Here is a 14,812-nt window from a genome sequence, read left to right as displayed (position 1 = left end):
TGACTAGGGTCTTATAAAGCTGCAACATTATCTCCCGACTCCTAAACTCAATCCCTCGATTGATGAAGCCCAGTACACCATACACCTTCTTAACCACGTCCTCTACCTGCGAGGCCGATTTAAGAGTCTTATGGACCTGGACCCCAAGGTCCTTCTGATCCTCTATACTGCTAAGAGTCTCACCCTTGATATTATACTCCTTCATCCCATTTGACCTGCTAGAATGGACCACTACACATTTATCCCTTGCTGTCTTCCTCTCTTTCCTCCTTTGTGAAACTCTTTAAGAGTGACCTTTTTGACCTAGCTTTGGATCACCAGTCCTGATATGTCCTTGTATGTCTCAGCATCACATTCTCTGTGACACAGCCGTGGAGTGTTTGGGATGTTTTACTGTGCTAATGGTGCTAAATAAAGCAGGTTATTGAGTAATAAAACTGGATCGAAAAGGAAGACAGAAATGAACAAAAAGTTTGAGAAAACCCATTTCTGAAATGAGTATTAACTGACCATTGTAAAACAAAACGCTGGAAATCAGAAATAAAAACTGAAATTGGACATTAGTCAACATCTGTGCAGATAAAAGCTAATACTTTAGGCCCAACACTTGAAATATTAACTTATCCTTTGTTCTCCTAAAGCTGGACCTGTTAATTAGATATTTTTAAACGATGTAACTCAACAATATTGCATAAATTATTGTTTAAGATAGCAGACGCGATCTATTTGAGACACAGAGCTCAGGAAGTGGTTGGAGGCTGTGCTAAAGCTTTTATAAGTCACTGGTTAAACTTTAACTGGGGCACTGTGTTCTGTTCTGAGCAGCACTCTTTAAGAAGGATGGCAAGATGCAAGTGCAGATGAGACACGTGACACAGCGTGTTAGCATAGAAACATAGAAAAACTACAGCACAATACAGGCCCTTCAGCCCACAAAGTTTTGCTGAACATGTCCCTACCTTAGATCTCTGGCACTGCTGCCTCACAGTGCCAGGAATCCAGGTTCGATTCTGGGCTTGGGTCACTGTGTGGAGTTTCTGGAGTCTCCCACATAACTGACACACTGGCTGATTGCAGAGGATCAGGAGCTGGGCTTGCATCACACTGGATTCTGTTACAATGCCCTGTCTATTACCACCTCTAACATGTCTGCCTGTGTTTATGTAGCCCCCTTTAAACATGGAGAAAAATTCAATCCTATTCAATAGGAGGTGAGTAAACACTTGCTTGAAAAGGTGGGCAGAAAGCAGAGGGGTTGAGGGGCATTGTGTAGGGCTGACTGAGTTACTTTGTGTGGGGCTGATTCAGCTGAATGCTCTGCACCAAACATTCTAACGGGGTTAGACAGGGTAGATTCAGTAAGAATGTTCCCGATGGTGGGGGAGTCCAGAACAAGGGGTCATAGTTTGGGGATAAGAGATAAAACCTTCTTAGAACTGAGGTGAGGAGAAATTTCTTCACCCAGAGGGTGGTGGAATTCACTACCACAGAATGTAGTCAAGGCCAAAACATCTGATTTTGAGAAGAAATTAGATACAGCTCTTGGGGCTAAAGGGGTCAAGGGATATGGGAGGAAGGGGAACCAGGATATTGAATTTGATTATCAGCAAAGATCGTGCTGAATAGCGGAGCGGGCTCGAAGGGCCAAATGGCCTACTCCTTCTAGTTTCTATGTCAAGAGCAATGAAAAAAAGGTGAGGTTACACATGTTTTTATTCGTGGGTGGCTGAGAGAGGGCCGGAATGTGGGTGTGGGGGATTTTGCATTGAACCCGCAGTACAGAAGCAAACCATTCACTCAACACTCACTCACCCTCTCAGAGGGCCGCTGGTCTGAGGAGTTTTCTTCCTTGGAGACTGGCTCACCAAACCGATTCAAAGCAGAGCTAGACAGATTGGCAATAGGCACGAGAGCCAAGGAACAGACAGGAAGGTGGAGCAGAGACTTCAAGGAGATTAGCCCTGATCTTCAAGAATGGGGTACCAGTCTCAAAGGGCCAAATCACAGAGTCCCTACAGTGCAGATGGAGGCCATTCAGCCCATTGAGCCTGCACTGACCACAATCCCACCCAGGCCCTATTCCAGTAACCCCACATACCTACCCGGCTAATCCCCTGAAATCCCCAATTTAGCATGGCCAATCCACCTAACCTGCATGTCTTTGAATGGCGGGAGGAAACCGGAGCACCCAGAGGAAACCCACACAGACACGGTGGGAACGTGCAAACTCCACGCAGACAGTGACCCAAGGGTCCCTGGCTCTGTGAGGCAGCAGCACTAACCACTGAGGCACCATGCGGAGGAAATTCTTCACTCAAAGGATGGTGAATCTCTGGAATTCTCTGCCCGTTGAAGTGGCGGAGGCTACCTCGTTGAATATATTTAAGTCACTGGTAGATAGATTTCTGATAGACAGGGGAATGAAGGGTTATGGGGGAGAAAGCGGGAAAGTGGAACTGATCCACTTCAGATCAGCCATGATCTTACTGAATGGCGGGGCAGGCTCGAAGGGCTAGGTGGCCTACTCCTGCTCCTATTTCAGAGGAGCCTACTGCTCCTCTGAAGTCCCCCGGTGTCCAATATCAGTCTCTGTTTGGGTTCCACCCAGGCCTCCTCCCATTCCTCGTACCTCCCTCTGTCTCCAAAACCACGATTTCCTTCTCCCTCCTGAATGCACAAAAGTTAAAGTGGGCTGCTGTAAGCCAGAGGGTGATTTGAGTATTGGGATAGGGGCATGTTATGATATTTCAAGCACTCATCCAAATATATTTTTAAAGGTTTTAAGGTTTCCGGCTCCACTACCTTGCCAGGCGCTTCCCAACGCCCTCTGAGCGAACATTTTTTTTCTCAAATCCCCTCGGAATCTCCAACACCTTACCCTAAAACTATGACCCCTTGTGTTTGGCCCCTCAACGGAGGGGAACAACTGCCCCCTACTCACTGTGTCCATACCCCTCATAATTTTATACACCTCGATCTTGTCCCCCCTCAGCCATCTCTGCTCAAAAGAAAATAGATTTGATCATTTGTGCAGCTTGACTTTGTCACCACTCCACGCGCGTGCACACACACACACACACACACACACACACACACATTGGGAATCTTCCTCTTTATTTCAGTTCTACACCTGATTACTCACCAAACCACAGCAAAGGTTTGTGATTTTTTACTTTGAAAACTATGGCTCCAAGTCTGCCTCCACTGGAACTGGGGATTGAACCCTTGAGCCCCAAGCCGTTGCCGTTAGCACTATCCACCCGCTAGCCATCCAGCCAACAGAGCTCCCCGGTGCTGACATATATTGAAGCAGTTCAAAGATGCGCGGGTTAGGTTGATTGCCAAAATTGCCCCTTAGCGTCCTGAGATGCATAGGTTAGAAGGATTAGTGGGTAAAATATATAGGGAAATGGGGGTAGGGCACGGGTGGGATTGTGGTGGGTGCAGACTCGATGGGCCGAAAGGCCTCTTTCTGCACTGTAGGGATCCTATGATGATTGGTAACAGTGGACCTGCAGTGCTGATGCGCTCGGGTCGTCTGGTTCTGGGTCAGTGTCATCCTCTGATCACAAGGGGGCAGCATTGAACCAATATTCAGTGACCTGAGCCACTTGTTAATTGAGAATTGCTTCTCAGCTGATAGATATTAGTAATGATTTCAAACAAAATCCATGTTAGTCCCATTACATCTGTCAGGTTCTTCATTCCTTCCTTTTGCAATTTTCTATTCTAATAAAAACTCTATCGATGACAAACACATTATTATCTCCATGAAAACATGCTTAGAGATTGAAAAGGCTGCCCTGGCTGTGTACATTCTCGCTTTTCTTAATGAGCTTAATGGACAAAATAAAATTCCTGAATGCACATTTTGCCCCCAGTTGACTACTTTTCAATAGTTCATATGAATTGTAACTCAAAATAGAAAGTGTAATCTTATCAGTCTTTTTTTTTGAAAGGAAGGTGGGGGATTTATTCCCGTAACATTACCGTTTTGCGGTAACTTATTCTCTGCAGTTAACTCTTGAGTGTTTCTGGATACTGCACCCACAGTATCTGAACTCTGGGAAACATCAGCACTTGAAACCAGGGCAGAGGAAGTCAGAAAACAGTGCCCGAATGTCGACAAGTTAGAAAACCTGATAGAATGAGCACAACGCAACATTCTAACACACTCCAACAGACGTTAGTCTGGTATTTGAGTGGTCTAGACTCCAGTGGATGGACTCCAGTCCATAAAAATTGACGAGAGATTAGCATTTGCGATATTGTTATTAGGAATTGAGGCACTGCTGCCAGGGACCCGGCTTCGATTCCCGGCTTGAGTCACTGCCTGTGCGGAGTTTGCATGTTCTCCTCGCGGGTTTCCTCCGGGTGCTCCGATTTCCTCGCACACTCCGATAGACGTGCTGGTTAGATGCATTGGCCGTGCTAAATTCTCCCTCAGTGTACCCGAACAGGCACCCGAGTGTGGCGACTTGGGGATTTTACAATCCCTACAGTGCATACGGAGGCCATTCGGTCCATCGAGCCTGCACCGACAATAATCCCACCCAGCCCCTATCCCCTTGTGTTTACCCTACTAACCCCCCTAACCTCCACATCTCGAGACAATCCCACCCAACCCTTATCCCCACGTGTTTACACCGTAATCCCCCTAACCTACACATCTCGAGACAATGCCACCCAACCCTTATCCCCACGTGTTTCCCCTGTAATCTCCCTAACCCTGCACATCTTTGGAGTGTAGGAAGTAACCGGAGCACCGTGAGGAAACCCATGCAGACACGGGGAGAATGTGCAAACTCTCCGAACTGAGGCCGGAATTGAACCCAGGTCCTTGGCGCTGCGAGGCAGCAGTGCTAACCACTGTGCCACCGTACCACCCCTAATAAAAGAAAAACAACACTAACTTCATTAACGTAAGCCAACTTGTGACAACGATAAATAAACTTAAACTTGAAAGTTTGGACGCTTGAAAGAAAATGAGGTCGTGTTCCCTGGGATAGACTTTCCAGAAGAATAGATGGGCTACAAATGCTGGCTTTAGAATTAAGCTGCAAGTAAAGGTTTCTTCCTCTGCTTCTGGACACGTCGGGGTAGAGTGTGCCAGTGTTAATACCACAGCTTAGAGGTGCATGAATTCTGATGAGGCTGGTTGTGCTTCACTTCACTCGCAGAAGGTGCTAAGCTCTTTAGTTCAGAGCTGCTGGCTGTGAAGCTGAGACCCCTTCACAAAGCGGGGGCTCCGCGCTCACGCACCCCCAGCCCCTCTCGATTGGTGTCCAAGTGGTGCGTCCATTTGCAGCTCGGACATGGCTAAATAAATACTCTTCCCCGCTAAAATTCCAGAGAAGGTTGTGAAAGGTTTTACAATGTGGATAAATAAACATCCTGCCTTTCCCAATGGTTTAAATGTGTATTAATAACCTCCTCGACATGCTTCTGCTGTTTATGTTCTGATGGCAGTAAGGTCTGGATGAGTCTGGGGTGGGAGGGGTGCGGGGAGTGCTTGGGGGAGGTGGAGATGGGGGTGGAAGGACACTTGTTAGAACTTTGTGAACACGTTCCTTTCAAGCATTACACTTCACCAACATTTTTCAGGATACAAATGTATTCAATTCAGTTTATTAAACAATAAATATGTGTATCTGGTGCGTTTGTAAAAATAATGTGGGTGGCAGAGTGGTTAGCACTGCCTGCCTTACAGCACCAGGGACCTGGGTTCCAGGCTTGGGTCACTGCCTGTGCGGACTCTGCACGTGTCTTTGAAGGATAAGATATAAGAAATAGGGGCGGGCTTGGCCCTCGAGCCCTCTGTGCTAGTACATGGTTGATGGGACTGTGGCCTTCTTTGACACGGGTGGAGTAAATCATCTCCCCATGCAGACCAGACTTATTCAGGTGTGGGGTAAGTGAATGTGACCCACTCATTGCAACCATCCACAATCTACAGCATTGGAGAGATGGGTGGCACGGTGGTCAGAACTGCTGCCTCACAGCGCCAGGGACCCGGTTTCGATTCCCGGCTCGGGTCGGTGTCTGTGTGGAGCCTGCACTTTCTCCCCGTGTCTGCGTGGGTTTCCTCCGGGTGCTCCGATTTCCTCCCACAGTCCAAAGATGTGCGGGTTAGGTGCATTGGCCTTGCTAAATTCTCCCTCAGTGTACCAAAACAGTGTGGCGACGCGGGGATGCTCACAGTCAATGCAGTGTTAATTGTGACACTAATAAATAAACCTCATTGAATGATGTTCGACTGATAACAGGAAATGGAGGAGCAACGTAAGTGTGCGAAGCAAATGCTTTTAGCCGGCAATCTGAACCCAATTTTACTTTGTGAACTGTGTCATGATGCTGCAAGCTTTAGCCTTTAGCTGTAGTGTCGATGCAGAAAGAAGCGAGCCCTGTTTCAGAGCACTTTGCCCTTACAGGACCTGTTGAGTAACTCCAATTGAAATCAGAATGAAAGTTCCTTCAGGCTTTGAAAACTAAGGTCATTGCCATTTAACATGCCACATGCATTATCTCAAATGTAGATACAAGCCCCTTGTCTTCTGGATATCAAAAGACACTGGACACGATCATTCCCTGGGCAAATATTGCTTTTTGCCTTCAGTGGGGGGGTGGGTGGGGGGTGTGCTGAATTGCTCCCTGGTGTTTTTCAAGATTTGAAACAAAAATAGAAATGTGCGCTTCAAGGCTTGAGCGAGCGATCGTTTCCCTGACATCTTCAAAGTATCCTGAGATGGAGTGGGGAGGAGAGGGGGGTGGGGGGGGGGGGGGGGGGTGTTGAGGTTGGGGGGGAGGGGAATGTTTTCTTTCTCAGCGATGACAGTATGTCGACATTTCCCAGCAATAGACCAGATGTGAGCGTGTTATAACAAGGCTGTCAATAGATCTAACCGGTGCACTGGCTAACTGCGCCTGTCTTTGCCTGCACTCCCCACTCTCTTGACTACTCAGCCATATGGAAGCAATCTTCCTCGCCCCCCCCCCCCCACCACCCACCCCCCGCCAATCCCCCCTCCCCAACCCCCGTCCCTTTAATGGCTGGCTTTGGAATCCATTTTCACAAGCCTCGTAGGGCTGAGAGGAGCAGCAGTCCCATGAATCGACCAGATAGAAGGGACTTCCAAAATAAACATTCAATTTAAAAATTAGACATACCAGGCCGCAGATTTCTTTTGACATGTTTCAGGGGGAAGCAAAGAAAAAAGTGTCGCTATTCATCTTCAGCGAATGGCAGGCATCAGCAGGCTCCTTTGATCCTCTTTGAAAAGTTATTCCCCCCTCCCCGCTAAAATATAAATCCACAAGTGCTCTCCTACGCTGGAGGGAACAGCTCCCGGCACTTTGAAGTTTGACCCTGAAAACGCTCCGTGGCTTTAGCTCTGAACAGTTTTATCCGTCAAGAGTGGAGTTCTGTCCTTCCCTGGTGAAATCCTTCCCTTCTCCAGTAAAGAGGAGGTCAGTGCATCTTCTGGGTTGGTTAGTTGCAGGTAACAATGGGGCGTTTGTAAATGTGACAATAGATAGGCCTGTCGGTAGGTGGGCTGACAGCGCACCTCCCCCTTTTGTTCCATGGCTACAGTCTTAACACAACGCTAGGGTTATTGAACAAGCTGTAAGTTTATTTATTAGTGTCACAAGTAAGGCCTACATTAATCCTGCTATGAAATTCCTGTGAAAATCCCTGAGTTGCCACACTCTGAGGTACACTAAGGGAGAATTTAGCATGGCCAATGCACCTATCTTCCCCACCTTATCTCTGGAATGCCACACATTTCCCATGGCTAATCCATTGAACCTACACATCTTTGGACACTAAGAGCAGGATTTTACCATCATCCCAAAACCGTAAAATCCCACCCGAGATCAACGGACCGTTCCACGGTCTGCTCCTTGCCCGCTCCAATTCCTGTGGCAGGCAGGGCAATAAAATTACCCTAAGGGGTAATTTAGCATGGCCAATCCACCTAACCTGCACGTGTTTGGGCTGTGGAAGGAAACCGGAGTACCCGAGGAAACCCGCGCAGACACGGGGAGAACTCTACACAATCACCCAAGGCTGGAATTGAACCTGGGTCCCTGGCGCTGTGAGGCAACAGTGCTAACCACTGTGCCTCCGTGCCACCCCAAGACTTGCATCTCTTTGAAGGACATGTGTATGGGGGCACCGTTATCTGCAATCACCCCTCCCCATCTTGAATGAGAAATGTTTGACCGTGTCTACACCATGGTTGTGTCAAAATTGTGAACCTCCCTCTGTCCTTTGCCACATGAACTGCAGTGACTGGAGATGGCAGCTCACCACCACCTCCTCTTTAAGGGCATTTAGGGTTGGGCAACAAATGCTGGCTTTATCAGCGATGCCCTCATCACATAGAAGAGTAATTTGTATGACACGTCAGCCTCAGGTAGAGATCAAATAGTCGAAACAAGCCCACGAAGGGAAGGTGATGAGCAGCGCTTGGGGAGATGGTAGTGCAGTGGTATCATCATGGCCTAGTAAACCCAGGTGCACGTTCTGGCCACCAGGGTTCAAATCCCACCAGCTGATGGAATTAATTAATAAAAAGCAATGTGTGCGGAAAACCTCCGACCTTGTCCACAGGCTGGGGTTGTGCAGTGAATGGACTTGTGGCTGTGCTCATGGAGTTGTTAGCCAGTCTCAGTAATAATGCCATGCGACATTATCATAAAAACCCCATTTGCTTCAGTAATGCCCTTTAGCGAGGAAATCGTCAGAACTAGGAGCAGGCGATTCAGCCCCTCGAGTCTGCTCCTCCATTCACCATAGCCCCTCACACCCTTACTAATTAAAAATCAATCCTTCAGTTACTCAATTCAGTTTAGAACGGAGTTGAGGAGGAACTTCTTCACTCAAAGGGTGGTGAATCTCTGGAATTCTCTGCCCGTTGAAGTGGTGGAGGCTGCCTCGCTAAATATTTTTAAGACGCGGGTTGATGGGTTTTTGATAGGAGAGGGGATTAAGGGTTATGGGGAGAGGGCGGGAAAGTGGAACTGAGCAGCGACAGATCAGCCATGATCTTATTGAATGGCGGGGCAGGCTTGAAGGGCTGGATGGCCTACTCCTGCTCCTATTTCTTATGTTCTTATGTTCTTATGTTCAATGTCCCGGCACTAACGGCACTCTGGGGTAGTGAATTCCATAGACTCAGGACCCTTTGAGAGAAGTAAATTCTCTTTATCTCTGTTTTAAATCTGCTACCCTTTAGCTTAAAACCTCTTGTTCTAAATTGTCCCACAAGAGCAAGCATTCGCTCCACGCCTACTTTCTCAATCCCCCCTTATCATCTTGTACAGTCAATGAGATCTCCTCTCATTCTTCCATATTCCAGGGAGTATAGACCTACACTACCCAATCGCTCTTTGTAAGTCAAACCCCTCACCTCTGGAATGAACCTATTGAACCCCCTCCGAACCATCTCCAATGCAAGTACGTCCCTCCTTAAATAAGGGGAATAAAACTGTATACAATATTCTTAGTGTGGTCTCACTCATGCTTTGTACAGTAGCAGCAGCAGTTTGCTATCTTAATATTCTATCGCTTTATCTGTCCTTCCTGGTCAGAAATGGATCTCAATTCAATTAGGGATGGGCAGCAAATTCTGGCTTTGCTGGTGCCACCCATATCCCATGGATGAATTTAAAAAAAATCTGGGAATTTAGTTCCATGATAGCATCAAAACTGAAGCCACAAAATTCCATCATCCATCATGACCCATCTTTTCTCATCACAGTTCCTCTTTCTGCTGTTTCACTCCTCTGACAGTTGGCTCTCACCCTTAAATTATCCCAAGGGTTTTGTGAAATGCTGGCTCGCTGTTCTTTGACATTGTAAAATCTATGACACAATCTGTTAAGTAGTGTAGTGGGGTTACGTTACTGGACTACAAATGAGGCGAGCACGAGTTCAAATATTTGATTTGATCTATTATTGTCAGGTGTATCAGTATACAGTGAAAGGCATTGTTTCTTGCACGCTATACTGACAAAGCATACCGTTCATAGAGAAGGAAAGGAGAGAGTGCAGAATGTAGTGGTACAGTCATAGCTAAGGTGTAGCGAAAGATCAACTTAATGCGAGGTAGATCCATTGAAAAGTCTGACAGCAGCAGGGAAGAAGCTGTTCTTGAGTCGGTTGGTGCATAAGCTCAGACTTCTGTATCTTTTTCCCAATGGAAGAAGGTGGAAAAAAGTGTGCCCGGGGTGCGTGGGACCCTTGATTACACTGGCTGCTTTGCCGAGGCAGCGGGCAGTGTGGACAATGTCAGTAGATGGAAGGCTGCTTTGCGTGATGGATTGGGCTATGTTCACGACCTTTTGTAATTTCTTGCGGTATTGGGCAGAGCAGGATCCATATCAAGCTGAGATATAACCAGAAAGAATACTTTCTATGGGGCATCAGTAAACATTGTGAGAGTCGTAACTAATGTGCCAAATTTTCTAAGCCTGAGAAAGTGGAGGCGTTGATGGGCTTTCTGAACTGTATTGTCGGCTTAGGGGGAAGCCAGGACAGGTTGGTGATCGGATTTCAGAAAAATGTGAAGCAACTCATTTTGGTAGAAAATAAAGGAAATGCAGGAGCAGAGGGAGCTGGAAGTATACGAGTGCAGATTATTGAAGGTGGCAGGACAGGTTAGAAAGTGGTTAATAACCTAATCAAGTCGTGAGACTTAATAAATCACATTGTAGAATATGCAAGCAAGGAAGTTATGATGAACCTTTCTAAAATACTGCTCGGACCCCAACTGGAATATTGTGTCCAATTCTGCACATCACATTTTAGGCTTCAGAGAGGATGTGGTAAAGATCCACGAGAATGGTTCCAGGGATGAGGAACTTCAATCGAGAGGCTAGATTTGAGAAGCTGCTCTTCTCCTGCAGCAAGAGAAGGTTGAGAGGAGATTTGACAGGGATCTGGACAGAGTCTGGAGGGCAAGAAACTGCCCAGTTGGCAGAAGCATTGAAAACTAGGGGACATTGATTCAGTTAATTGGTGGAAGAACCAGAGGCGGCCCGAGGAAAAGCATTTTGGTGCCATGAGTGGTTAGGATCTTGGAGCCATGTTCACACATTGCTTTGGAAAGGAAATTGGATAACAAAGTGAAGAGTGATCTTGAGGGGTTATGGGGAAAAGACGAGGGAGTGGGACTAGCTGAGTTGCTCTTACAAAGAGACAGCAGGGATTCAGTGGGTCTCAAGTCGCCACAGTCCGAGGTGAATATAAGCTGCAGTCCTCTTTGAGGGGTAGAGCTGATCGGTAGTGATTTAACCTGAGGATGTCCACACCTCAGGTGAGGGGCAAGTTGAGAAGGCGGGTGGTCCTTCATGAATCACTTCAACCGGTGTGGGAATTGAACCCGCGCTGTCGGCATTACTCTCCGTCACAAACCAGCCAACTGGACTAATTGACTCCCCAGCAATGGGCCTAAGACTTCCTTCTGTATCGTAATCATTCTATGATTCTATAAATCTTCTTAAGTGCATACTTGGCCACCACATGACCTGTGTGAGAGCAAAGGACTTGGGTGACATTCAGGAGACTAGTTACTAAGGAGATTTTGATTTTGATTTGAGATGTTGTGAAGGAAGTTGGAGGGAATATTTAAATCCAACTCCAACAAAACGTCATTCGAGAGATTGAAAATGAACCAAGGGGTAATGGCACCATTTCAGCTGGAGAAGGGATGTGAGTGTGGATCTGTTGCTGTAATTTGGTGTTAGTGCCCAGACACAAGAGTTCGTTGCTAAGGGAGATGAGAGAAGTCCCTGTCTAAGGCTGGAAGAATGAGCCAGCTGTGCTGATAGAAGTCCCATTGGCCTGGACAGAGGGCCAGTTTATCTGCCTGCCCTTTGAACTGAGGTGGAGGGTGGGATGGGGAGGCGAGAATTAAAGAAAAGCAACTGCTGTGAAGAAGATGGAAAAATATGGGTTTTCTCAAAAGAACGCTGAGGGCCAGGAAAAGATCTTCCTTGTAATGTTTAGTTGAATCTCATAAAATAGACCTTGTTAAAACAGAAACGTGAATCCACAATGTCAAAAATCTCCTCAAAAAACATTCCACCCTCCCCCCCATAAAAAACTAATAACCCTTTAAAACTTTCATTTTTAGCAATCGGTGGGCTCCGCCATTTTGGTACCCATTTCAGTTCTATATTCCCTGACATTTTCCTGTATTCCGTAGTACGTCCACTTCCCAGTTAGCCAATAAATACCCCAAGGGTAGCACAGTGGTTAGCAATGCTGCCTCACAGCGCCAGGAATCCAGGTTTCATTCCAGCCTCGGATGAGGGATTGCACATGCTCCCCGTGTCTGCATGTTTCCTTTCGGAGTCCAAAGATGTGCAGGTTGGGTTGATTGGCAATGCTGAATTGCCCCTTAGTGTCAGGGGATTAATGGGGGAGATGCATGGGGTTACAAGGATAGGACCTGGGTGGGATTGTTGTTGGCGCAGGCTCGATGGGCAAAATGGACTCCTCCTGCACCGTAGGGATCCTTTTCTACTTCTGTCTACTTCAGTGTCTTCTGGTACCCATGTATTCCATAGAATAGAATGCCCACTGTGCAGAAGGAGGCCATTGGGCCCATTGAGTCTACACTGACTCTCTGACAGAACATCTTACCCAGGTCCACCACCTTCCCCCCGTCATTCTCCCGTAACCACATGCATTTACCCAGCAAATTCCCCCTAGCCTACACATCTCGGCACATAAAGGGCAGCTTACCGTGTCCAATCCACCTAACCAGCGCATCTTTCAGACTTTGGGAAGAAACCAGCTCACGAGGTGGAAACCCACATAGACATGGGGAGAATGTGCAAACTCCACACAGACAGTGACCCAACGCTGGGATTGAACCTGAGTCCCTGGCGCTGTGAGGCAGTGGTGCTAACCACTGTGCCACCACATTCCTTCCCTGTAATATTTTTCCAGGATTTACTTTATCAACAATTTACTCATTATTAACGTTCTGCTCCCAGCAAGTCACAGATATCTGTGTGATTAAAATATACTATTGGCAGTGAAAGTTGATATTTATTAATTATGGTTTCGGAATTGTTTCGATTTTAATTTTTCCTTAATCATCTCTCTTTGTCTTCTGTGTGTCCTGCGATTGTGATTGGCGAGAAAGACTAGCTTCATCCAGAATATCCGCCTGTCTGACGCCCTTCGGAAAAACCAGCTGTGGAACGGGATTGTCAGCATTATTCTCTTTGAAGGAACGGGGATCAAGGAAGATGCAATTGAAGGATGCTACGTTAAATTCAGACTGGGGGATGAACGATACAGGAGCAAGGTATGCCACAAAGAAAAGTCTGGCATCATTGGCGTGATCTTATTGAGGTCTATAAAATAATGGAGGGCATAGATCCGCTAGATCTTTTCCCAAAGATAGGGGAGTCTTAAACTAGAGGGCATGGGTTTAAAGTGAGAGGGGAGAGATGCAAAAGGGTCTAGAGGGGCAATTTTTTTCACACAGAGGGTGATCTGTCTGGAACGAGCTGTCAGTGGCAGTAGTACACGCTGACAAAATTTTAAAAAGCATTTAGACAGTTACATGGATAAGATGGGTATAGAGGGATATGGGCCAAATGCAGGCAATTGGGATTAGCTTAGTGATTAAAAACTAGGTGGCATGGACAAGTTGGTCCAAAGGGCCTGTTTCCAAGCTGTAAACCTCTACGACTCTACACCTTTCAAATCCTTGGGAAAACTCAATAATGCGTCACAACCAATGAATAGTTTTTGAAATGTAGTCACTGTGTTTTGTTTTTTGGTAAGGCAGCGTGGCATCCAACCTTTGCACAGCAAGATCCCATGGTGGAAAATGGACATTTCAATACGGTTTGTTGGTGTTAGTTATGAGTTGAAAGGACAGTGGGAGAGTTTACTCCAAAATAATGGGCTACATCTTGCTAGAGTGGGGCATTTTGTATCCTGCAGGAGTAGCGAGCCTGTCACCTGTGACCCTGTCAGCTTATAACATGCTAGAAGTGTGAGTAGGGAATTACAGGCTGAGTGCAATGGGCCATCTGCAATCCCTGTGAAGAATGGAACCATCTCCCGTTAACCAGTGATAGTTAAGAAGCAAGAAAAGTACAGAGAAAGAAGGTGAATTGGTGTCAAAATGGATACATAAAGAAAAATTAAGAGAAGGAAAGGTTGAATTTAAAGAGAGCAAAGGAGCAGTAAGGAAACTATATTTTAATATAGAATCTCTGCCTCTGAGCCAGGTGCTGGGGTTCCACTCCCACACCAGGACTTGATGGCGAAGGAAGGTACATTCATAATGTGGCCATAGGAAGTCATAGGTTTGATGGGTCGAATGATTGGAGATGGTTTAAAAGAGGGTGGCACCGTAGCACAGTGGTTAGTACTGCTGCCTCGCAGCGCTAGGGACCCGGGTTCAATTCCAGCCTTGGCTGGCTGCGGATTTTGCACGTTCTCTCTGTGGATTTCCTCCGGGTGTCCGGTTTCCTCACACATTCGAAAGATTTGCAGGTTAGGTGGATTAGCTATGCTAAATTGCCCCTTAGTATCCAAAGATATGTAGGGTTAGGTCTAATTTACATGGTAAATGTGTGGGGTTATGGGATATAGAGTGGGGAGGGATGCACTTTTGGGTGGGAGGTACAGACTTGATGGGCCGGGTCCCCACATTCTGCACTGTTGGGATTCTATGGTTAACATCTGAAATTTTTTGAAAGTCTAAAATGCAGGAATGAGATTGAACAGTTCGTATTATTCCCTTTCTGGGCAAGAGAGGTTGTCTCGCATTTCATA

At 46.6% G+C, this 14,812-nt stretch overlaps 1 protein-coding gene across 1 annotated transcript in view; it reads left to right on the top strand.

Annotated features, from left to right (window-relative positions):
- LOC145359474 (multiple C2 and transmembrane domain-containing protein 2-like) overlaps window positions 1-14,812 on the top strand; it is a 473,933-nt gene that overhangs the window by 243,585 nt on the left and 215,536 nt on the right. Inside the window, exon 9 of the mRNA XM_080214042.1 lies at window positions 13,161-13,325. Coding sequence (XP_080070168.1) covers window positions 13,161-13,325 — 165 coding nt within the window. The remainder of the gene's footprint in view (window positions 1-13,160; window positions 13,326-14,812) is intronic.

This window comes from Carcharhinus amblyrhynchos, chromosome 28 (assembly GCF_965287045.1).
Source record: "Carcharhinus amblyrhynchos chromosome 28, sCarAmb.v2.hapA, whole genome shotgun sequence".
Classification (NCBI taxonomy): Eukaryota; Metazoa; Chordata; class Chondrichthyes; order Carcharhiniformes; family Carcharhinidae; genus Carcharhinus; species Carcharhinus amblyrhynchos.
This window is presented reverse-complemented; position numbering and strand designations above follow the sequence as displayed.